Source organism: Tetrao urogallus, assembly GCF_951394365.1.
Source record: "Tetrao urogallus genome assembly, chromosome: 3".
NCBI lineage: Eukaryota > Metazoa > Chordata > Aves > Galliformes > Phasianidae > Tetrao > Tetrao urogallus.
The window spans coordinates 13771950-13796000 of NC_136815.1; the positions used below are offsets into that span (position 1 = coordinate 13771950).

The following is a 24051-nucleotide window of genomic DNA, read 5'->3' on the forward strand; positions in this document are numbered from 1 at the left end:
ACTTATAAGCAACAGCATCTCTCATAGATGAAAAAATCAGCCATCATCTCTGACAAAAAGAAATTACTGTAGTGGCTAAGCTAAGTGGACAACAAACAGTTTTGCTGCTAGCTCTGCCACTGTGCAAGCTATCCACTCTTCCATTTGCAATATGGGCAAAACATGACAGACCTTACCTGCTGGGTGTTTTGAGATTGACTTACACCTAGCATTTGTCACAGGCACCGATCACTTAACACTAGGCAACCAACCAAAACATTTTTTAAGTGCGCCTACCTGCAATGATACAGGCAAGACTGGACATCCCTTCATCTGTTAGATCTAAAGCCTTCAAGTGAAGAAATAAAAGTTTGTACCTAATTGTACTTGATGACAGGATAAAGTTGTGTATTATTAACCAGGTAATCAGACTTACTGTTAATAGCTGATATGACTCATTGCATGTCAGTGATTTTTACCTCAAGGAGTAAGCAAATTGGTTGAAATTATTAAAAAGCAAAATAAAAGACTGATAGAACAGATCAGCCTAAAACTTTTAAAACCATGTATCTGTAGTCTGTAAGAATTCAGTACCAAAACCCACATATCTCAAAAAAAAAATTCATTTAACTGGGCTCTTCAGAAGGTTCTGTGCAAACCCTCCAAACATAACTATTAAGGAATCTAATCGGGCATGGAATGAGAATTTAAAGTTACGTGCATGAAGCAAGTCATGAGAATGGTCAGCTTTCAGACTGCATTAAAAATCAATTGCCCTAAGGATTTGTATTGAAACGGTATTACTTCAGATATTTGTTAATCTGTAAAGAGAGGCACTGCGCGCTCGCAGCATCTATGGACAATAACAGCACCAGAGTAGAACAATAAAAGATGAAAGTTGGAAGAATAACTCAAGATAATAGTAAACTGCTCATACACTCCAATGTTTTTTGGGACTGGAATTCACAGGAGAAGGATTAATGAAAATTGCACAAAACCAAAGTACTGCAAACATACAGAAAGCTACAAGAATACTGGACAGACAACAGTTGGAGCAGTATTCAAGAGATGATAACATACAGTTACAGAAGGAGCTAAGGTCGAGGACATATAACAGACACTTCATTACTTAATAATATCCATGAGAAGATGAGTAATTTTAACGTAGGTTTTGATTTTGCTCTGATTTATCTAATGCTACCAACATAACAACAATAGGATAAGATGAACTTCTGAGGTGCAGTACCTTGTAATTCATGTTCCTACAATAGGGAAACATATTGCATCACAAGATCTGATAATTTATTTCAGTTCTGTAGTTTAATGAAGCTACTGTTCTGCACTGCAACTTTCCCATTCTGTATAGGTTGTTTGCACTACAGACTGAACGCAAGCAGATTATATATTTAAAATGTATTTTAATATATTATTAAAAAAATCCAGAAATGCTTATTTTACACAGATCTAACTTGCATAGCAATTCAAATTACTCTAAGTTACAAAATGTATTGTAATCAACCTAAGCAAATTGTTCAGGTACAATCTGCAGGATGACTCTTATGAAAACAAAGCCAACACCATATAAGTCATCACACACACACAAAAAAAAACATTTTGAACTTGAAGGTACTGCTTCCATATAGTTGTAGGAAAAAATATTTATTCTTAAAATGAAGCATACTCAAACATATTTGTATATTTTCTGTTATGGAGTTTGATTTTCCTTGTTCAGTTCCTCATTGCCAACATGGCATTTATGTCCCAAATGAGATTCCGTAACTGATCCATGATCTGCTTCAGTTGCTGATTCTTCAGTTTCAGTTTCTGTGGGAAGATTTTATGAGAAGATTTTTGTCATCAGTTGAAACAGTACACTCAGGATTTCAAGAAAAGTTAGTGTTATGAAATGCTATATGTATCTTTTTGTCAGCTGTCTGTGAGCAATATTAGATAATACATCTTCTTGAAAGCACACTCTTAAAATACAAGACTCAGAAGTTAAAGACCTTTGTTAGAGAGGAATGCTGTTTCTTTTCACAGCACTCTTTTATCAAAACACTTGATCCCTTCAACAAGAGCAAGCTTGTGGCCATTGGCCCTCTAACCAAAGTCCAAAAGACAGCACTTGATGCAAAGAGAAGGAAATGAAATTTGAGACCAGAAGAGCTCAGGGAACAGCTAAATTTATGCTAATATGCACTGTACAAGCTGGGTGCTCAGAAAAGCAAGGTATTAAAAGTCAAAGTCTGAAAAACCACAAAGTCAATCAAGCTTTTCTACACCTTCTGCCTACATCAGTCAATTCTGATGAGCTACACGATGCTGTCCTCCCAAGTATGCTGAACGCTATACAACTGTGTACTTGCTGCAAAAACATCTGAAGGGACAGAAGAGTAGAAAATGCACTTTCATCTGAGGAACCAGAACTTAAAAATTATGTCTACAGAAGATCAGTGCATTAAGCCAATGCACAATATTCCTAACTGTTCATGTTTCACAGTAATACACATATTTATTATCCAATTTATCCATTTTCCTGCTCAAATCAAAGCTGCCAAGTAATAAGTTAGTGTGTATTGTTAACAACAAGCCCATGCCCTTCATTCCGTTCAAATTTGATATAAAGTCAGCCTCATCACATCAGAGATAGAATTCATAAGGGAAGCCCAGATTTCTAAGTAAAGCCAAAGCAGAGGAAAGACTTGCTGTCATTCAAAATGTCTCAGGTTTTACATCACTTTGTTTCTTCTGTACTACACAAACAGCAATACATTAAAGGAATAACTCAGCTCAGTAACTAAAGTAATTGCAACAGTGACAAAAAGAAGCAACAAAAGAAGCAGCATACTGAAAATCAGAGCCCTGTCTTTTCAGGTGAACAACAACCAATGTTTTTTAAGCGTCCAGCTGGTCAGGCTCAGAAAGAAGTCGGGGGGGGGGGGGGGGGGGGAGAGGGGGGAAGCCTATTCTTTTCAGACCTGCGAAAAGTCTTAAGAAATACAGTAATAAATTTAAGAGAACACTGTGCTTTGAGAAAGGGAAATATTTCTGAACACATTTCAGTGGACACGTTCCCTGGACGCAGAGCCCACACTCTGACTCCTTTCTGACTCCTCAGAAGAAGGTAAAATAGACGTAGGTTTGGAACTGATTCGGAAATTCTAAGCAAGCATTTGATTGACTAAAAACCATTTTAAGTTACAACGTGCATTTCTCTACTCTTTTTCCATTTGCTAATTGAAAACTGCACTATATAGAGCAAAGATTCCTTTCCAAAAGATAAGAGGGAGAACTGAGAGAAGAATGTAGCTATGACAATACTTAAATGACATAATTTTGCTTCCCTGCAAAACATAATGACATAAGAATTCGATGCTTTACAGACTACAAGGGATGAGATAAACAAGCATGTTCATACCTGTGGCATTTAAAAACGCATTTCCATTTCCCACCCTCAACATTTAATCTCAGAGAAATCAAGGAATGTAACATCCAAACAACTAGCTTAATGCAAACTGTCACTCACTGATACCGAGGGCACATCAGTTCATTATTTTCCAAAGCCTTCACCAACAGAAATGAAGGCTGAGCAGTCAGTGATGATTACGTGTTAGACAAAGAAGAACCATTAACCTCTGGTGCTGCAGACTGTTTTCTCTCCATCCCTTTTTAACTGTACTGTTACACGCTTTTCTGTAGATATGCCTGTATGAACTTTGCATAAGTTACATTCAAAAGATTCATTCTATAAGACAATAATTTTCATTTCTTGTGCAACTATTATGAAACAGGATTTTTACGCTAGACAAGTGAACCCCTGAACTGGATTTCATTTGATTTCAAAGTGTCTGTAAAGAGGTGAGTAATATATTTGTTATTATATCTATCTGAAGATAACTTTAAGTCCTTTTCTTTGGTGTTTTATTTCCTTAGCTCTTCTATTCTACTTCTTGCAGAGTCAGAAAAAACATCTAAGGTGAAGCACCGTCTCTGGATTGCAAGGCTGAGAAAAGAATAAATGGCAAGGGGAAAAGCTCCACTTCAGAGAGTGCAGCATCCTAGCTGAAAAGCACGTAGAGATCTTTGTTAGCAGTCTATGCAGTGTGGACCATTGTCTATCACAGCCTGCTAGCAAGAATCATGGCATATAATTAGCATGCCCTTCCTACGCTGGCACTGGCAGTGCTGGTCTCTGTTTAAGGCTCTAACCTTAACCAATGAAGGACATCTCCACTTTGCTGTGGAAGGAGGCGAAATGGCCTTCTTGGGAAACCTACAAGTTCTGAAAGAAGCTTCTGCGCTGCTGACAAATTTCCATTTGAACAGATTGCTCGCAAAGTTGTCTCCCACTCTTTCCTCCTTCTCCTGAAATGACTTAGTTGATCTCTGGACTGTTTCTCAGGATTAATGGTTGTATGAAACAAGAAGAGGCACTTCATCCTACATAAATGCTACAGCTTCTGCCTTTATCTGTTTTAAGACAGCACATAAAAATTATCTTATTTGAGGTAGTTTGTAACTTAGGCACATTCACCTTATATCTGACAGGCATGTTTCTGCTGTTCACCTATTAGAAAGGTGATCTGACCAAAAAAACAGTCCTGAGGGGTTTTCTCCAGTGACACTTATTTCCAGCGTGATTACCCCTCCGCTTTGACTGATGGCAAATACCAGTGCCAGCATGAGGCAGTTGACAAGGATTACACCCTTTAGCAGCAATATGGACCTCAGTCCTTAGGTCAGGTAGAGCAGTTTTGAAAACATGAATATAAGCACAAAAAGCAGTAGGTGAAAAGAAGAGGGAGAACCATAATATCCACCCAGACAGTACCTATCTTTCAAGGAATTCACAATAAAGAACTTGATGTGTTTTGTACAGATTTGGATTCAGTAAATTATTCAGCTTTGACCAAAATCCATTTTTGACTTAAACTCATTTTTGGTTCACATTCATTTCATTGGAAATCAAAGCTGTCTAGGCTAATCTGCAAATTTCTATCAGAGATGTATCAAAACTTTTATTTGTGAAATCACTGATCCCATCTCTCTTCATATTAAGCTCAGTTATCTTTCACATTTTAACCTAAACATCACTATGAGTCATTATTCTGTACCTAATTTATTTGTTAAAATTCTCTTCTTCTTCAGCCTAAGATAATGATGTGGAAGAGTAAGACTACATTCTAGCTGACACCTGTAAAGACATCAAACGTATGTGTTTGTGCTTTAAAGGCATCTCTTCTGCTTGACAAAAAAATACTATGCCAGCCATAGTTTATTCCAGCTTTGTCAGAAACCTTTTTCAAAAGAGCCCTTCACAATGAGATCTCTAAGGCAAGGAGGTGGGAAAACAGTTTTTTAGTCAAAAGACTCACAACACTATGTGTAAAGGGCAGAAAAAAGCTGTAAGGGAAAAAGCGAATCAGTACTTTGCTCCAACTCTCTTGAAGCTTTCAGGTGATGTTCTAAATTATGGCCATTCAATTTATATTAAAGAACACTTTCGATCATAATAAATACACACATATGGCTATTCATGTATTTTTCAAGTGGTTTAGAAGAGTACTCATTGTTAACACACTAACTTCTGGGCAATTAAATATAATGTATTCATCATTCATTATCTGCAACTTTTTCTGATCTTGTTCTCAGACAACTGTTCTATCCTTCCTGGAAATGAGAAACTGAGTTTTCAGTCTCTCTCTAGCCTTACAGTGAGTAGGAAAATGGCTTATGCTCCTGACAACAGCAGGGACAACAGTGACAGCCTGTGTTCCACTCCATGCTCAACACGCTACACGTATTGAGCCATACAGCAAAGCCATGTATCCATTGCTCTGCTGCTCAGAGAGATGAGTGTCCATTAAAACAGTTTAACGTTTCCTTCACACTAATTAACTACCTAATGAAGATTATAGAAAAGACAAAGCTAGATTCTTCTTGAATGTGCACAGCAAAAGGATGAGGGGCAGTAGGCAAAAATTCACAAAGCTACTGGATATCCACCTGAGTAACTGGACCTATAATAGCTGGCCCTGCTTTGGCCTAGGGATTGATCTAGACACTAAGCCTAAATTCTCTGTCCTTGCACACAGCCATTTTGGTACCCAAAACAGCAGGAAAACATGCTCAGTGCAGACTGATGTGCTGAGACAGTGTCCAAAGAAACAATTCTTCCTCTCTTGCTGAAGTGTTCTTTGGTACACACTCATATCTGGGGTGAAAAGGATCCCACAACTACAAAATAAGAAATACACATAAAGGCAAATACTATGACAGATAGTTTTAAAAGAAATCAAGTTTCTACATAGGCAAAAGTAGTTTTTAGGCAAAATTCTTCCCTGAAGAGATAGCATAGTTGCAAACTGCTGTCATATGAAAGGACTCCACAAAACAACATTGGTTCCAGTGCACAAGGGTTTCATTATCAAAAAAGCCCTGAGGTAAATTCGTAGCAACTTAACTCAAAAGGTTGCAGATTGTCTTTCCCACTCCTAGCAAGATCATGGTTAGCCAGTTAGCAAAGATTAATTAAAAATATCTAGCATAATTATTTTCAAAAGGGCCACCTGCAGAATCTAAAAAAGCCCAAAGCTACATTTGCTCCATTTCTAAAAACAAGCAGTAAAAAAAGACTGTCCATAATGAAGCAACACAGATTACAACATTCTCAGTCTGTGATTTGATATTTTCTGCTGTCTCTCCTATCAAATATACTACAAAACTTGAGCCTGACATCTCAAAAATATTACAGACGATGCTGTATTGTGAAGGCAAGAAACCTGTAGGTATAATATTATATACAGACTAAAAAAAAAATAATATGAAGGCAATAGAGAAAAAATTTGCAATAGCAGCTAAATTGCCATTCGCTGCTGCAAACAGTAATTATATTAACTAAAAACTTACAGGAATTCTACTAGCAAAACAGTGCAAATACTACATTGATACTGGAACAGTAAACTATTTATTACAGAAAAAGAGTGAAATTCCTCACCAATTTCCAACTCTGGAAAGCAAATACTGATACCCGGAGTACTGCGTTCAGGCTTGGGGCTCCCAGCACAGGAAGGATGCAGAGTTGTAGGAGTGGGCCCAGAGGAGGGCTACAAATCATAGAGTGGGTTGGAAGGCACTGGTTCATCTAGTTCCAGCTCCCCTGCTACAGGCAGGGACGCCTCCCACTAGACTACATTGCTCAAAGCCCCATCCAGCCAGATCACAAAGGGGCTGGAGCACCTGTACTATGAAAAAGGGTTGAGGGAGCTGGGCTTGTTTAGTCTGGAGAAGATAAGGCTATTAGGAGACCTCACTCCAGCTTTCCAGTATTTTAAAGGAGCTCACAAGCAGGAGGGAGCCTGACTTTTACGTGGTCTAATAGTGATAGAACAAGGGGGAGTCACTTTAAATTAAAAAGGGAAAAAAATAGGTTAGATGTTAGGAAGAAATTCTTAACTCAGAGAATAATGAGGCACTGGCACAGGCTGCCCAAGGAAATTGTGAATATACCATCCACGGAAGCATTCAGGGCCAGGTTGGACGGGGCCCTGGGCAGCCTGATCCTAGTGAGTGGCAGCCCTGCCCATGGCAGGAGGTTGGACCTAGATGATCTTCATCATTCCTTCCAAAGCCATTCTATGACTCTATTATAAAGAAATAGCCAAGAGTTGTGGGAAGTGCAGGAAATAATTGTTTCATACAAAAGGTAGAGTTAGTGGGTACAAACAATATACATTTTTGTTTTTCTTACAATAGTTGTGCACAGTTATAAGCATTCTGTTCTTGTATGGCTAAAGTCTCTCTCAATTTACATTTAATAGGTTTCATCTTAAGTTACAGTTGTTAGATATTATTGAATTGCTAGGACAGAAATTCATTACCTTGTAAACTGATCAATACTTTTAATTAATGGACAAGTACTTCTTAGCCAATATTAGGTGATTAAATATTCTGACCTAAAAGTTAAGTCTAATACAGCAGATTAAATAAATAAGATGTCACTGTGTTAAACTGATATCAAAAACAACTGCAGTTTTGGTACTCTGCTACATCAACAGGTTCTTCTACCCTAAGAGTGAATGGTAAGTACAGGAAGTATGGGATGGTTCCCACTTCCTTAAGTGAGGCTGCCCCTCTTTCCAGAGAGCTGCCGGAGCAAACCAGAACTGTACAGTTTCAAGTCAGTGATTCCTGAAAGGGGGTAAGTTTTTGTGTGAGCATGAAACAAACCTTTATATTATCTACTAGTTTTGTTTGTGCTTCTCACTGGGAGGAGGTGTTCTTCAAACACACATAGGTATCACTAGAAAGACCAGACTGCCTGGGAAGTCAAGCAAGGACTTAAGCAACCCATGGAAGGTCCAACAATTCTGATGTCTCAATAATGCTAAAGCACTGGGTTATGCTGTTCATAGCAAACAGAGCGAGATGAGATCAGGACAAGCAGCTGAAGGGAGAAAAGATAGTGAGTGAAGATGTAAAAAGCTTCTTCATCTGTCAATTGGTTTTCATGTCCCAGCATTTTCATCAACGCTTTATGTTACTGAAATTTTGTTGAAAGAAATTAACCAAAATTGAATTGGAGATGAATGTTACAATTACACAGGACTGAAAAGCTATCAGGAATGCCAGTAAAGCAACAGAGAAGGCTATTTAAGCAGCCAGAATCAGAAATTAGATTAATATGATTCTACCTTTTTTTTTCCTGTGTGTGAAAACATGGTTTGCGTTATTTCTAGTCATAAAACATTTAGCATTTCCCCAAACTGCAGTATATTACAATTTGAATTTTGAGATTGGAAAAAGAAAATAATAATTTTTAAAAGTGCAGTTTAAAAACGAGAGGCTTCAATTTCCCTTGCAGCACATAAGCATTTTTTCACAAAAATACTACTGAACGTTCAACTATCTTCTTAAAATTTATTGTTGAAAATCTGAAAATTATGCTTAGGCACTTACATGCAAATACTGGATTTCAGTCCAGATTTATGCGATGGCTTGAATACATTTTTAATTGCTAACTTACTACTAATGCTCCTGTAACATCATTAACCTTCTTAAGATTTAAAACCCATCATAAACATTTATGAAATTCACTTCCCAAGATCACGCCAGGGAGGTTTAAAAACACATTAGCATACAAGTACAACAACAAGGGCAAAACATGTCATAAAACTATCAAAAACATATCAAATATGGACAGTTAAGCTTATTAGCACTTAAAGATTGCAAATAAATGTGCATAAATTCTCAGGGTAACATTACATACAATATAATGCATACCACCCTGCTACATCAGCACTGAACAGAAAGAACACAACAGGAAAGCAGACAACTGCTTTTCTCCAAATTCACATAGTACTCATTTTTGCCTGTACAATATACATGAATTTTTCTAAATGAATGGGTTATGAAGAGTTTGGTACATCTTTAACTGTTGAAGACAAATGCAAATATTGAAAATAATTCAAAAGCTGTAAATCCAGTGATAATTCTCTCCAAAAATATTTTAGACAGTCACCTGTTTTGTTCAGTTCTTTTTGTAGATTATGGCTGCTTTTTACCAAGCACTTACAGATACTACTGCCACACAAATACTTAGTTAATCCTATCTTTGTACTTTACAGATGGCAGGAACAATGTTTAATGTTATGATCTGTTAAAACTACTTATACTTAATCTCAATGCAATATTATCATCTACTACAGCATATTTATTTTTAGATTTATATCTGTCTATATTAATTGTACTCAATTGCAAACTGCCACTCAAACTGAAAATGTAACAGCCTCTTTATCATATAGTACATTTTTTCTGAACGTGTCAAGATTCAATAAATGCTGTACTTCACAAAAGAAATGCACTTCCTCACATTGTCAAAATACAGGAAGTAGCCCAGAAAATCCTCTACCAACACACATCGTAATTGTGATAATACTTACACATCTGATGTCTTATATCCATTTATTAATGCATTTGCCTAATGCATATTTAGAATTCAAGTAAGGTACCTTATCTCCATCTGTATTGCCTGTATCTACTGGGTTACCATGACCTCGATATAAAACATTGATTGTCCCCCTCTACTTTGCCATAACAAGGGTCTGAATTGCAGCACTGCAGGAAGAATGGAGCATTGTAGGAGCAGGTCCACAAAGATGATCAAAGCACCTCTACTATGAAGAAAGACTGAGGGAGCTGGGCTTGTTTAGCTTGGAGAGGACGAGCTCTGAGCAGACCTCACTGCAGCCTTCCAGTACTCAAAGGGTGCTTATAAGCAGGAGGGAGCCCAATTTTTTTTACCAGTCTAATAGTGACAGAACAAGGGGGAATAGCTTTAAACTAAAAAGGGAAAAATTAGGTTAGATGTTACTAAGAAATTCTTAACTCAGAGAGTGGTGAGGCACTGGCACAGGTTGCCCAAAGAATCTGTAGATGTTCCTTCCATGGAGGCCAGATTGAATGGGGCCCTGAGAATCCTGATCTAGTGGGTGGCAACCCTGCCATGGCAGGAGGGCTGCAAGTGGATGCTCTTAGGTCCCTTCCAACCTAAGCCGTTCTATGATTCTGTGAATACTCAGAAGAATACATACTGTTTTAAAAGGAGTCATAAGTTAAAATTGTTATGGTACCTAAAACCTACAGTAGCCAGTGCTGCAGCTAAAAAAAAATTGTTTAACAAAACTAATTCTAAAATAGTTATGCGGCACATATGGTCTTTAGTACAGCAGTCTAGAAACCTAGGCTTTGTAATGTCAAAGTGACATTTCCTGTTTTACACAAATTAATTTCAACTTCCTTACCTTATTTACTTCCATGATTTCCCTTCTCTCTTCACTAGCAAAACGAAGCTGACTAGCAGCACCACGATCATCATGCTTGGAGCCATCTTCTTCAACATATGGAATAAGTTGCTAAGAAGACAAAAAAGGTCAGCTTTTAAAAAGAAGAAAAAAGGAAAAAAAAACCTGAAAAGGGGAGGTACTAACAGTTTCCTTCAAAGGTTCAAACATCCTGAACAGAAAGAAGTGCAGACAGGCATACTTCATCACCTCAAAACCAACAGCCTCACAATGGCCTCAGTCAGTTCTGTGCTTCAAAAAGATATGACAGCACATACTGTCACACCTAGACTGCAGGCAGAGCTCAGTATTAACATTTTAAGAGGTCAATCACAGGTAACCTTGGATTTTTGAACTCTATAGACTGTGATTTTAAAGCTTACTGCTCCACACTATGAAATAACACAAACATGAAGTTATCATTATTATCAAGTATTTCAGTGATGTCCCAAACATAATTTATGACAGACTTTACACATGGAGATTAAATACTTGGTTAATACCCTAATTATTACTTTCTATTTTATTGGTTTTCTGTTTGGCTGTTCTTAAGATCAGGCCCACAGTTATCTAATAGGAATTTCTCCATAGGGATTTTCCACTGTAATCTCCTCAAGCACATAATGCACTGCATTTTTTTGTAAGCTTTTGAGAAGTCAAGATCTTCAGTAAAGAGTTTCTAAATGAATATCAGTATGTTCTTGATCAAAAAAAAATTTTTAAAGACTCAGGAAATGTACTAGCTACAAAACTCATACATGCATTGTGCCAAACTCTTCCAAAGTAACACCTTGTTCAAAAATAGTTATAACGTACTTACAATTTAAACATCACATACACACATGGAGTCTGTTGAATTTTCTGTCCTTAACTGAGAAAAGCTAAAGCTGGTAGCAAAAGTACACCCTTGATCACATCTACATACTACAGACAAATGAAATATTAGTAAGTGATGCAAATGAGCAAGACAGTTCAAAAGTCAGGGAACAGGTTGCTGATATAATGCATATTAACTTTTTACTCAGGTTGAGGTGTAATACGAAGCATTCAGCAGCAAACTTCAGCATTCTGCTGAAAACTCTGACTTAGCTCTGAAAATCATATTTTCTTCCATATATGCTTTTGGAGGCCATGCTCATTAAACTTACTGAAATGGACAAAGAATGCCGTGTTACCCTCTGCCCTGTAAAGCAAAATAGCATAGCTATTAAACACTCTTGGAAAAAGCTCCTCCTCTTTCTTAAGGAAAAATAATGCCCTGAAAAAATTTTTCTCCTTTGAAAACCTCCCATCTGTAAGAAAAGCTCTGAATTCAAATAAAGAACTACACCTAACACACAAATAAAGCAGTTCTCTCTAGTGAGAGAATTCTGTAACTGTATCTCCTTCACAACAATCTTATAGCTTATTATGTTGGCTAAAAGAAAGTTGATAAGATCACCTATTAAACTAGCAGTACACATTAATGAAATATAATATTTTTATACTGTTAGTAGACACTAACTTAATTGATGGAAGGTAATGACACAGTTTCTTGCCATAAACAAGAAGCAAACAGGAAAAAAGAGACAGAACAACAAAGTGGTTTTGGTAGTGCAAGTTAAGAAAGGTGTAACATCAACCTAAATTTTATAGCCTGGGAATTCAATGGACTCACCTTGGGGTTTCTGCCTTAAGTGGCAGCAAACTAACAAACTGCTGCACACCCTTTGTAATACAGCAGATAACATGCAGATAAATCTATCCCAATGCTATCTCATAGAAAGTAAGGAGTTACCTTCCCAATCTTAAAATAACTACTGAAGTGGGTATCTCACTTAGCATTTACTACTGACTACTCAGAATAAAGTACAATGACAACACTGTCACTGATTAGCAGCAGTGATGTTCAAAATCACTTCCCAGTGTCACGGAAGAAGACAGGCTGAGGAGCTATGGATGTATATATATTTTAAAAGCAACAAAATCTAAGCAAAAATTGAAGTATTTAAGACAAGTGGATCGGTGACAATGGAATTGCACATGTTTTCAGACATCAGTCATGCACTTGCAGCCCAGAAAGCCAACCATGTCCTAGGGTACGAAAAAAGAAGCATGGCCAGCAGGGCAAGGGAGGTGATCCTGCCCTTCTGCTCTGCACTGGTGAGGTCTCACCTGCATCCAGATGGGGAATCCTCAGTCCAGGAGAGATGTGGACTTGTTGGAGTGCATCCTGAGGAGGGCCACAAAAATGATTCAAGGGATGGAACACCTCTCCTATGAGGACAGGCTAAGAGAGCTGGGGCTGGAGAAGAGAAGGCTCTCGGTAGACCTGATAGCAGCCTTTCAGTATCTAAAGAGGAGCTACAGGAAAGAAGGGGACAGACTCTGAAGCAGGGTCTGTGGTGACAGAAGAAGGGGAAATGACTTCAAGCTCAAAGAGGGGAGATTTAAGTTAGATAGACAGAAAAAATTCTTTTTACAGTGAGGGTGACAAGGAACTGGAAGAGGTTGCCCAGAGATATGGTAGATGCCACATTCCTGGAGACATTCAAGGTGAAGCTGGATCAGGACTGGGCAACCTGGCCTGGCTGTGGATGTCCCTGTTCATTGCAAGTGGACTAGATGGCCCTTAAAGGTCCGTTCCAACTCTAAGGATTCTATGATTTTATGAATTACTACAGAATTAGATCATGAGCCACAGAATAACTGCCTGTCTTGTTCAGTGCAGTATCATTAAGAAGGCTAACAATTGGCAGTAAGGAGGGAAGAGCAGCGTACATACATTCCACTAATGATTTAGAAATCGGGAGTCAGTTAAGTAAAAGAAAAAAGCCATTAAGTAATTTGACTGTTTAAAAAAGTTTGTCTATATTCGTTAAAGATAAGGTTAGAATGTCAAGTCATTTAACAATATGATTGAGAATATCAGTGAAAATTTGAAATAAGAATTTAAGAAACATAATAAGAGAAATGATGTGACACTTTCATTCACCCTGACATGAGGAAAGTGAGCATTCCGTCAACTTCATAGCAACAAATACTAAGTCACTAAAAGGAAAAAGAATTGCAGCTACTGCAATTGTTTCACCACAGACTTACTCCGCTAAAACAACCTCTTAAAAGAAAAACTTCCCCTGACCCTTTTTTTCCCCTAGAGGAAAAAAACTGGTGAGTGCACAAAGCCTGAGGTAAACAGCTAGGATTTTAAACGAAGTCTGATCTGTAATTTGTAGATATAGAAAGATACTCACTTCTATGGGAATAGGATCGAGTCCAGCACAGTTTTCATTACATTTGTCATAGACTAATCTCAGTTTTCTGAAGAGTATTGATAGCTGACGGAGATGCTCCTGTAGTTTTCCCAGTCTGTCTTGATATGTTCCAGTATGATAAGTTACACCATTTGGCAACTTCAGAGAACCAAAACACAAAAGAGTTATAAATATTATTTTCTCTCATAGGAAATAAAAAAATCTAAGACAAATGAGAGATTTTTTGTGCATTCTACTATAAGACCATCACAATATTCTCACAGTCTGAAATTTCTATTTTCTTTATCTGTAAAAATCTGAATCTTATTTGCCCATCTCATGTGCCAAATCACTGCTCTCAAACAGCTTCATGTCTTCCACATCCTGGTCATTATCGATCACTGTAACTTTCAGTGAATGCCTTAATCCATGCTTAAGCATGGCTGCTGTTGCAATCTGAGAAACTTTCTGCCTGAACCCAGGTCACATTTCAGACAATCAATGCGAATTCAATGTAATACTCTGTGTATCTACATAAAATAATTACAGAAGGAAATTTCAGGAGACATGAAAATACAGGGAAAAAGGGAATTGGAGTGATTACTTGCATGTTTGTCTCTGAAGTTGAGAGCATGCACTTCTGCTGTCAACAGAGAAACATGAAAGAAGTTTGTACATTCTCTTCAGTACGTAATCAAGAGGATTCTGTCCACTTTAATAATGAATAGAATGTCACAACATTTTAAGTGGAAAATACTACAGAAGAATGATATCACTGATCAATGACAACTCCTTTAAAATTACTCCGTAGAGGTTAACAAAAACAGAGAAACATAAACATCATATAAATACACTTCACTATTCACTAAACAGTTATCTTCCCCTTATCTCCAAATTCGAGGGATGTGGATTTGATGGATGGACCACTCAGTGCATAAAAAAAATGGTTGAAAGGCCGCAGACAGAGGGTGGTCATCAATGCTCTATGTCCAGGTGGAGGCTGGTAACGAGCGGCATCCCCCAGGGGTCTGTCTTGGGACCAGTGCTCTCTAACATCTTTATCAATGACATCGATGATGGAATCAAGTGCACCCTCAGCAAATTTGCTGACAACACCAAGCTGAGTGGTGCAGTGGACACGGTAGAAGGAAGGGATGCCATTCAGAGGGATCTCAACAGGCCAGAAAGCTGGGCTCAGGTGAACCTGATGAGGTTCAACACGGCAAAGTGCAAAGTTTTGCACTTGGGCCGGAAGAACCCCAGGCATCCATACAGACTGGAAGGAGAGGTCCTTGAGAGCAGCCCTGAGGAGAAGGATCTGGGGGTCCTGATGGATGAAAAACTCAACATGAGCCAGCCGTCGTGCTTTTGCGGCTCGGAAGGCAAATGGTATCCTGGGCTCCATCAGAAGAGGGGTGGCCAGCAGGGACAGGGCAGTGATTGTCCCCCTCTACTCTGCTCTTGTGAGGCCCCATCTGGAGTGCTGTGTCCAGGTCTGGAGCCCCCAGTACAAGAAAGACAGAGAGCTGTTGGAGAGGGTCCAGAGGAGAGTCACAAAGATGATCAGGGGACTGGAGCACCTCCCCTATGAAGATAGGCTGAGGGAGCTGGGCTTGTTCAGCCTGGAGGAGAGAAGGTTGCGGGGTGACCTCATTGCAGCCTTTCAGTACCTAAAGGGAGCCTACAAACAGGAGGGGAGTCAACTCTTTGAAAGGGTTGATAACTGCAGGACAAGGGGAAATGGTTTTAAGTTGAGGGAAGGGAGATTTAGGTTGGACATCAGGGGGAAATTCTTTACAGAGAGAGTGGTGAGGTGCTGGAACAGGCTGCCCAGAGAGTTGTGGATGCCCCGTCCCTGGAGGTGTTCAAGGCCAGACTGGATGGGGCCCTGGGCAGCCTGGTCTAGTATTAAATGGGGAGGTTGATGGCCCTGCCCGTGGCAGGGGGGTTGGAGATTCATGATCCTTGAGGTCCCTTCCAACCCTGGCCATTTTGTGATTCTGTGATTAATATAATTCTGTGAAACAGTCATTAAGTACATTTGGAATATATTTACTGTGGTAGAAATGACAATTCAGCATTTGTGAATGTTCTCCTTGTTTACTAAATACACAGGAACAGCCAAGTGTATTCAGAGTCGTATATGTGTCTCCAACCAATCCCTTTTTCAAGACAGTTTAGCCTATTCATGTATTTAAATGTCCCAAACTATCTTCGTGTGCACACAATCACTTAGTAGTAAAAACACGAGAAGGGAACTGATGATCACCAAATTAGAAATAAAAAACTTTTCTCACCTGCATGTTCCTCAGTAACTGGAAGATTTCCATGGTTCGAAACACAATGTCCTGCACGGTCTCCTGGCCGATACGGCACAGAGATGCTGTATTGACCTCCCTAGCTGCCTGAGCCTGCGTTCCTGAGAATGCACCGGGAGGCATCCCTGCCCCGGCCAGAGGTGGGGTTGACATCTCTGGATGCCAACGGGTCCCACTGAACCAACCTGCACACAGATAAGACAACGATGAAGTATTTGTCTGAGACTATTTTAACAAACAAACTTCTTACCGTGGCTATACCTCCTCTGCTCAACAGGTCGTCTTGTCTGAGACAAAACCATTCAACAAAAATTAGAGGGCTCTGTGACATCCCTTGGCTTCGGACAGGGCTCCTTAAATCATCAAGGTTTTCCGGGCCTCACGGAGCTGCACGCGGGGTCCTGCCCCAGTGCTACATGGCGATACGCAGGGCTGCCCGATTTCACACGCGCAGCTCTCGGCTCTCCTGCCCCGCCACCCAAACCGCAGCCTGCGGGCCGCTGTCCTGGCATCGCTCGGCGGCTACAGGCCCGTCCCGGACAAGCAGGCCAGCCGGCGGCCGCCCAGGCGGTACGCGAGGAACCGCGCGGGCGGATCGAGACAGACACAGCGCTAAGGCCACCCTCGGCGCCGAGCGGCGACCGTTACTCACAGGACCGAAGGCCGGGGCGCCGCGTCGCCGTGGAAACGCGGAGACGGAAGCAGTGTGCGGCGCCCGGAAGAGCGGGCCACACGAGGCGGAAGTGACGTCACGGCAGCAGGGCGGGGCTGGCTGGCTGCGGCTGCTGCTGTGGCATTGGGCAGGTGGCTGAGGCTGGGCGGGTTCACGCTTGTGGCGCAGGTTTTGTATCGAAGGGGAGCGGCTGGGCAAACTTGCTTTTGGCTGGTCACGTTGGGAAATTGCTGGTTACGTACTATCCGTTTATAGGTGTACCACTGCACTTCTTGTGTAGGTGTATTTTCACCCGTATAGAAACGCCTTCTGGTTTCAGAGTATTTAAATGCATGTAAGATGCTTCTCTGTTGTCTGTCCTGGCTGCTTAGGCTATGCTAAGGTAGTTTATAGTATCGTAGAATCGTTTGAGTTGGAAGGGAGCCTTAAAGCCCATCTATTGCAGCTCCCCTGCTATGAGCAGGGACACCTACAGCTCCATCAGGTGCTCAGAGCGCAGCCCAGTTTGTCTCCAGGGATGAAGCATCTGCCACCTCTCCGTGCAACCTGTCCCAGTGTCTCACCACTCTTGTCATAACAACCTTCCTCCTTATATCCGATTGAAATCTCCCATCTTTTAGGTTGAAACTAATTTTCCTTTTTCCTATCAAAACAAGTAGTTGGGTTGGTGCTGTTTCAAAGCACAAGCAGTGATTCCTGTGCAATGAAAAAGAAACTCCATCTAAAAGACACAGGGCAATGTTTGTGAGGGCTGGTAGGTATTCAGTAATCACTGCACTACATGGTGTTTATTGTCTGTCTTTATAATTGAAAGTAAATTTCTTCACAAGCAAAAAATGGGGTCAAAGTTTCTCTTTTTGCATTAATGTCTTACCTAAAACTCTGGTTTTGATGATAAGAACCTGAAATGCAGAAGAGGGCACTTAAAGTAGTTGTGCTGTAGTAGCTGTAATAAAAATGATGTTATGAATGATCTTTTGTACAAAATGCATTGCATTTGTAGTGCTGTAAAAAAAAAAAAAACAAAAGCAACAATAAAAAGCCAGAAATGACTCATAATATACCACCCTTGTTTAAGAAAGAAGGAACATTCAGGGACAGAACTGTACAATGTCAGAGACATTTTGCTGCAGAAAGCATTTCTTTTTCCTTCAGATTAATGAGGGGAAACACCACCCCGTTGCTTAAACTGAAGTTTTTGTTGCCTGGCTACATTCTCTTTGTAGCATGCTCTTTTAGCCAAAGCACAGTGTAAATAATTATGAAGTATTTTAACAAAATTTTAACATAAGAAAAAAAACAACAACAAAAGGAGTGTCTTAAACTGAAAAAAAAATTGCTCGTAAAAATGAGAGGGAGATATTTTCAGACAGCAAAAGAATATCCCACTGTGTCTGGCTAGACAACGCATGGGAAAAGCAGCCCCCAGAGAATTTCTAAGGGCTTATGTGAAGGCTTGCATCTCAGTTTACTGTACATTAAGGAAATGATGCAAGAACTGTTCAAGAGCTGAGCACAAAGGATAATGTTTTCCTTTTTTGATTGTGTGCCCAAGAGCTCTGTTCACACTGCTTAACTTGCTGCTCCAAATCCAATGGCATCTTAAGTTCCAGAGAGTAATGAGCGATTCAGACCACCTACTGTTCAGTGCTGCCAGACACAGGCTCCATGTACAGTCAAATACTAAAGTATATGACTGCTACTTGCAGTAGGCAGTTGAAATGTAGAGCCAAGTCTGCATGCAAAGAGTGCTGAAGAATGTTGCTTAGGGGACCTTCACGTTCTTCACTGCCGATCTATGGAACCATCTAAGTCTGATTTTTCACTACTAGGAGAAGGAATCTCCTTTCAGATAAGGAATGCTTTTATGGTTGGATGAGAAAAAGATGAATATACATTTTGCTTTCTAAAAAAATCAGTTAAGCTGTCTTTGTGTGTCTTCAGTTTGGTCTTGGACCAAACTACTTTCATCTGGAAGGTGTCCAAATCAGACAGCTCATCTTTCACATCCGTTTCAGTTTCTGTGGCATCAGTTCAACCAGTGTCTTAGGATGCTGCCAACTACTACACAGCATGAAGTCCTTGTTTTCTCTCTTCCTACACAGGGTTGAAGAGAAGCTAACAAAAAACTAACAGAGAGCATGCATCTACACAGGATCTTCTAGTCCTCTGAAGTTTAAACCAAATTTCTAATTATAACTTTTTGAACAGTAACTAGTTCAGACGTTATCATTTTCAAAGTAATAATTAGTTATGATACTGTAGTATTTTAAGAGATTCTAACTCAAACCATGAGTAACTACAAAGTTTGTGCGGCTGTGTTTTATCAACAAAGCAAAAATACTCAATAGAGAGGTAAGAGAATATTTTGTTTTCTTTCAATTTTCTGTAAAACAGTCAATGCGCTTGCAAGGCAGCATGAATCATTCTATTTAAAAGTAAACAGAAGTATTGGAATTCCTGGATCATCATTTGTTTTGCTTGTGTAAAGAAAAGTATGCTCACTCTCAGGTTCCCCTCGTGGTATTTCTTAGCAGCAGTGCTTTGATACCGCTTCCAGAGTGACAGATGGGCTTTGGGGAAAAGTGTTAACCAGGAAAGGACTTTCATTCTCAGTCCTGTCCCATTCTGTGTTTATGTGTGGATTCAAGAAAAAATAATGGGACTTTCTGGAACCTTAGCCAACAATAAACAGGCAAGGCACAATTTTATTGTTACCAAGCTGTGATAGATAGCAGCGCAGCACATAAATTTTTTAGTGTGTTTGTGGCCAACACAGACAGTAAAACTGGGTGGAGTTTAATTCAACAACATTTATAGGACAAAGGAAGCATTTCAGGACTGTGATTAGGTGAGATGGATTGTGGGGTTTTTGTGTGTCATGTGGGCTTGGAGTGTTGGTTATTTTTCCCATAGTGTTGTTTTCCCCAGCCAGACAAGCATCTCCATCAACTGTGAAGGAAGCAGTTTAGAGGGAACCAGGACCATCCGTGATAGTGCTAGACTGGATGAGATAAATCACATCAGCTGGAAGTCCAAAGCATCAGAGCACAGGGTGTAATCCATGACTGTCTGATAGAGGATTGATGCAGCAGTTATCTGGATGGAGGAGAAGCTGTGGATCACGCAGTTATACTGCGTGCCATTGTGTGATTCTGTCGTGCAACTCTTTGGTGCTGCGGATGGTAAAAGGACTGGAAGAGATCAATGTGGAAGCCTCCCTGCTTGCTTCTTTTCTCCTTCGTCCTCCATAGTATCCTGTGTGTTCATGCAAGCAACTTCAATGAACAAGTTTATCTGTATTTGCCCTGTGTTGATGGTGCATTCTGCTGAGGGTGAGAGATGCAGGCAGTAACCAAATTCAGTGTTTTGCCATAGCCAAGCCTCTGCATGTTCACAGAGTACACAGAATGATTTGTAAAACTGAATTTCAGAAAGGCCTTATGATGTTCCCTTAGATATCGTCAGGACCTGCATTACCTGCATAACTAAGTCACATGCATTTCCCACACTATGAAAACACGGTAAACTTTACGAGCTTTGTCAGATTATAGCTGTCAGGTAAGTGATAGTTCAGTGTACATTTGGTGAGCTTAACAGATGATGTAGCTTGCTTTCTTTTTGTCCTTTTGTAGCAGATACTGCAGTTCCATTTCTTGATCCTAGCAGGTTCATTACATCATATGTTCTCTACCTCTTCAAAGTTTTCTTTTTGACTTTCACTTCAGAAATATCATCCTTGGTCTATTTCATGCTTCTTTTAACACTTGTAATCATGCCACAAAAAGTCAGAAAGTGTTTTTATTGGTCGTTCACAGCACCTAAGAACTAGTTTCATCTTCCAGTTTTGGTATGAAGAATGTTTACATGGTAGACCATTATGCCCAGTAGTCTGTATTATCAGAGAATCATAGAATCATAGAATCAGTCACAGAATCATAGAATGGCCTGGGATGAAAAGGGCCACAATGATCATCTAGTTTCAAGCCCCCTGCTATGTGCAGGGTCGCCAATCACCAGACCAGGCTGCCCAAAGCAACATCCAACCTGGCCCTGAATGCCTCCAGGGATGGGGCATCCACAACCTCTCTGGGCAACCTGTTCCAGGGTGTCACCACCCTCTGAGTGAGAAACTTCCTCCTAATATCTAACCTAAACCTCCCCTCTCAGTTTAAGACCATTCCCCCTTGTCCTATCACTATCCACCCTTGTAAACAGTTGTATTCTCAGTGTAATAGTGACGGAAGAGTAAAGAAAGGATTAAAAGGAAGTGCCCACTTATTTTGCAAACATTCAGTTGCTTGTCTTTGAAGAGACATCTTGGATTCCCAACATAATCTCAGTGTTGTGACCCAAACCCACCAGCAGGCCTATCCTGTCTCCTTTGGTCTCTCTCTATCCAGCTCCTCTTCCACAGCCTATAGCTATATCGGTGCTCTAAATGCTAACACTGCGATGTATGCAAGCACAACAGCATCATTTTTTTTTTCTTTTGCCTTGTGATAGACATTCAGATATTTTCCCTGGTACTATTTTTTCCTGAGCAAATGGTATCTTGTGGGACTAACTGTTTGGACAAGGAGTTTTTCCAAATTGCAGTTTATATAAACTGTATGTCTTCATCAGCCAGATGTGCATTAATGATGCCTGTGGTTGGATTTTCAGCATGCTTGTCTGATGGCTTCTCCTGGGGCTTGCACAAAAATGGCTTGGAAATGGAACATTTGCAAAGAAGCAGATGCTGGCAAAAGAAAGCATTACAATGAGATGTAAAATATGTGCACTGTAATTTATACAGGCAACTAGCTTCTGGAAAACTTGACCTCTGTCCAGCAGAGGACAGAAACCTATCCAAAGAGACCCCTGAAGCAGTGACTGGTACCCAGTGGGACAGAGGTGGAGGGACTAATTATATTTTTGCAGCTGTTACACCAATGCTGGAAGTATGTTGGTGACAAATGACTTTGTGGTGGACAGCACAGTAGTTAATATAGGAGAAAAGCTAGTGTACACTGTGGTTTGACTGCTTATGTGCTATTAGCATTATAATCAGGTGTGCAAGGGTGACTTTTCTCTTCAGGGGTCACTGCTAGCATGCAGTTTCCCACTGACCCTCTACAGTTGGAGACACAGTTCTCATTAAGGTGATGACAGATTATATTCCTGTGTCTCACTCCATAGACATAGAGAAGGATCATGTACTATTTCACAAAATATGTCCTTGTTGTGTAAAATATCCATGCTGTGCTCTGTAGTAGGTGACGTTTTGTCCTAGACTCTGAGAGATGCAGCAACCTGGGGTTTCTTCATCTGCTTTTAATGGTTTATTTCTTCCTCTGATTGTAAACCACTAGTAACAGGTGAAAACTTTCTGACTTTACAGAAACAACCCTGTGCCACTGTCAGTTGGGGGGGGGGGAGAAAGGGGAACCACCTGTCCATCACCTGCAAAAAGTATTTGTATTCTTACAGTACTGTAAGCCTCATTGTTTCTTTTATCTCTGGCAAGATATGTTTTCTTTCATCTGTAACTTCATTTTTATCAGCAAAATTAATTGTATTTTATTCTGTGTCAATCTATTCAGATTCTGTGGCTTCCTTTCTTACATGTTCTACAACTGTTCCTGCATGAGAATCAGATATTGCCTGCAAATTTGGATGGCATGTAAAACAGATATTAAAAGCGGTAAGATTGTCTGGTCTAGTGCTACAAATCTAGTTCTGGGCGACTTTTGCATTCTGTAGCTCCATGCGTATGCGTATAATCATTCCTTGAATCATTCTGCCTCTGTTACATCCTCATTTGGACATTCATTCACATAGTCTATTCACCACAAGATGCACTGTGCTCATCTTATTTTCTTATTGGTAGCTTTAGAATGATTTAAAAAGAAAATGACATGTTATTTAGTAATGGCAAGTACATTATGGTAGCAGTAGAAGACTCCAGGAAGAAGCATAACATCATTCTACTGTGTGAATGCAGAGAACAGTCCCTGTCCTAAACAGTTTGCAATTCGGAGATTGTGTATTTAACAGCGATGAAGATAGATAAAGGAAGGATCTGATAGTTTCTGGGTAAGTTGTTTGGAGTGTCCTAATTTACCACGAAAGAAGTCAGCTGTATAGATGGTGTTACAGGAAAAGTTATGAGGACATGAAAGATATGTGGTGCGGATCCTGTCCACAAAGGCCATCATCTCTCAATGTAAGTCAAATGCCACTTGTGTCTTCCCAGTGATATAAGACTATGCGAACTAGGAAATGGAACAACAGATAGAAAAAAAGCATAGCTGGAGGCAGATGTTTGAATACAAATCATCCCTCCAGGCTGATGCACTACTGCAGGGTTCCTGGATTGACTCATTGACGTTATTTATGCAAAACTTCTGGCCATGTTTCCTTTGTGTAGTGTATTTCAAGTGATACATTACAGAACTGAGTGAATTCCTTATATTTCTCTAGAGTTTTCTATCTTGTTCCCATACAGCCTTCTAGATGTATCTCATAATTACTCAAAGCAGTAGTTTTCCTATAGTAGCGTGGAAGCTAATTGCAACACCTCGCCATTTTTACTGACCACATTCCCAGCTATTGCAGTCTTAGACAATTGCAAAACTCATCATCTTGCCTGGTCTATAGTAATTGCACACAAGATTTTAGGCTTTTCTTCTTTAACATTGTATATCCCAATTTTATTGTGGAGTGTTGGAAATTGTTTTGTAGCTTGCAGCACATACTGTGTGTGAAACAGATGTTCAGTAGACTCTATATGGCTGCAACTGTCCTAATAATTGTTTATTGGGCTTCTCTCTGGTGCGAGGCCAGTTGGCATGGAACAGGCCACATGCACACTGTTTGACTCTAAACTTTGGAAAAGAGTAGCAACAGATGTACTACCTAGTGGGAATGATCACTGTCTCATGTTAACTTCCAGACAGTTGGTTGTAGAGTGCTGGCTGAGCAGGGCAGACACAGAATCACAGATTTGCAGAATTAAAGGGACT

The 24051-nt window shown here is 39.9% G+C and overlaps 1 protein-coding gene across 2 annotated transcripts; it reads right to left on the minus strand.

Annotated features, from left to right (window-relative positions):
• Positions 1-1707: 1707 nt before the first annotated feature.
• Positions 1708-16524, minus strand: MED30 (mediator complex subunit 30; the record flags this gene model as incomplete). 2 transcript variants are annotated; one of them, XM_079533339.1, is made up of 4 exons in its annotated part: positions 1708-1803; positions 10782-10892; positions 14054-14212; positions 16351-16524. In XM_079533339.1, the coding sequence occupies 4 exons, from the start codon at positions 16522-16524 to the stop codon at positions 1708-1710; spliced, it is 540 nt and encodes a 179-aa protein (XP_079389465.1). The 2 variants fall into 2 exon arrangements, with proteins under 2 accessions (XP_079389465.1, XP_079389466.1); XM_079533340.1 differs by lacking the exon at positions 10782-10892.
• Positions 16525-24051: the final 7527 nt, after the last annotated feature.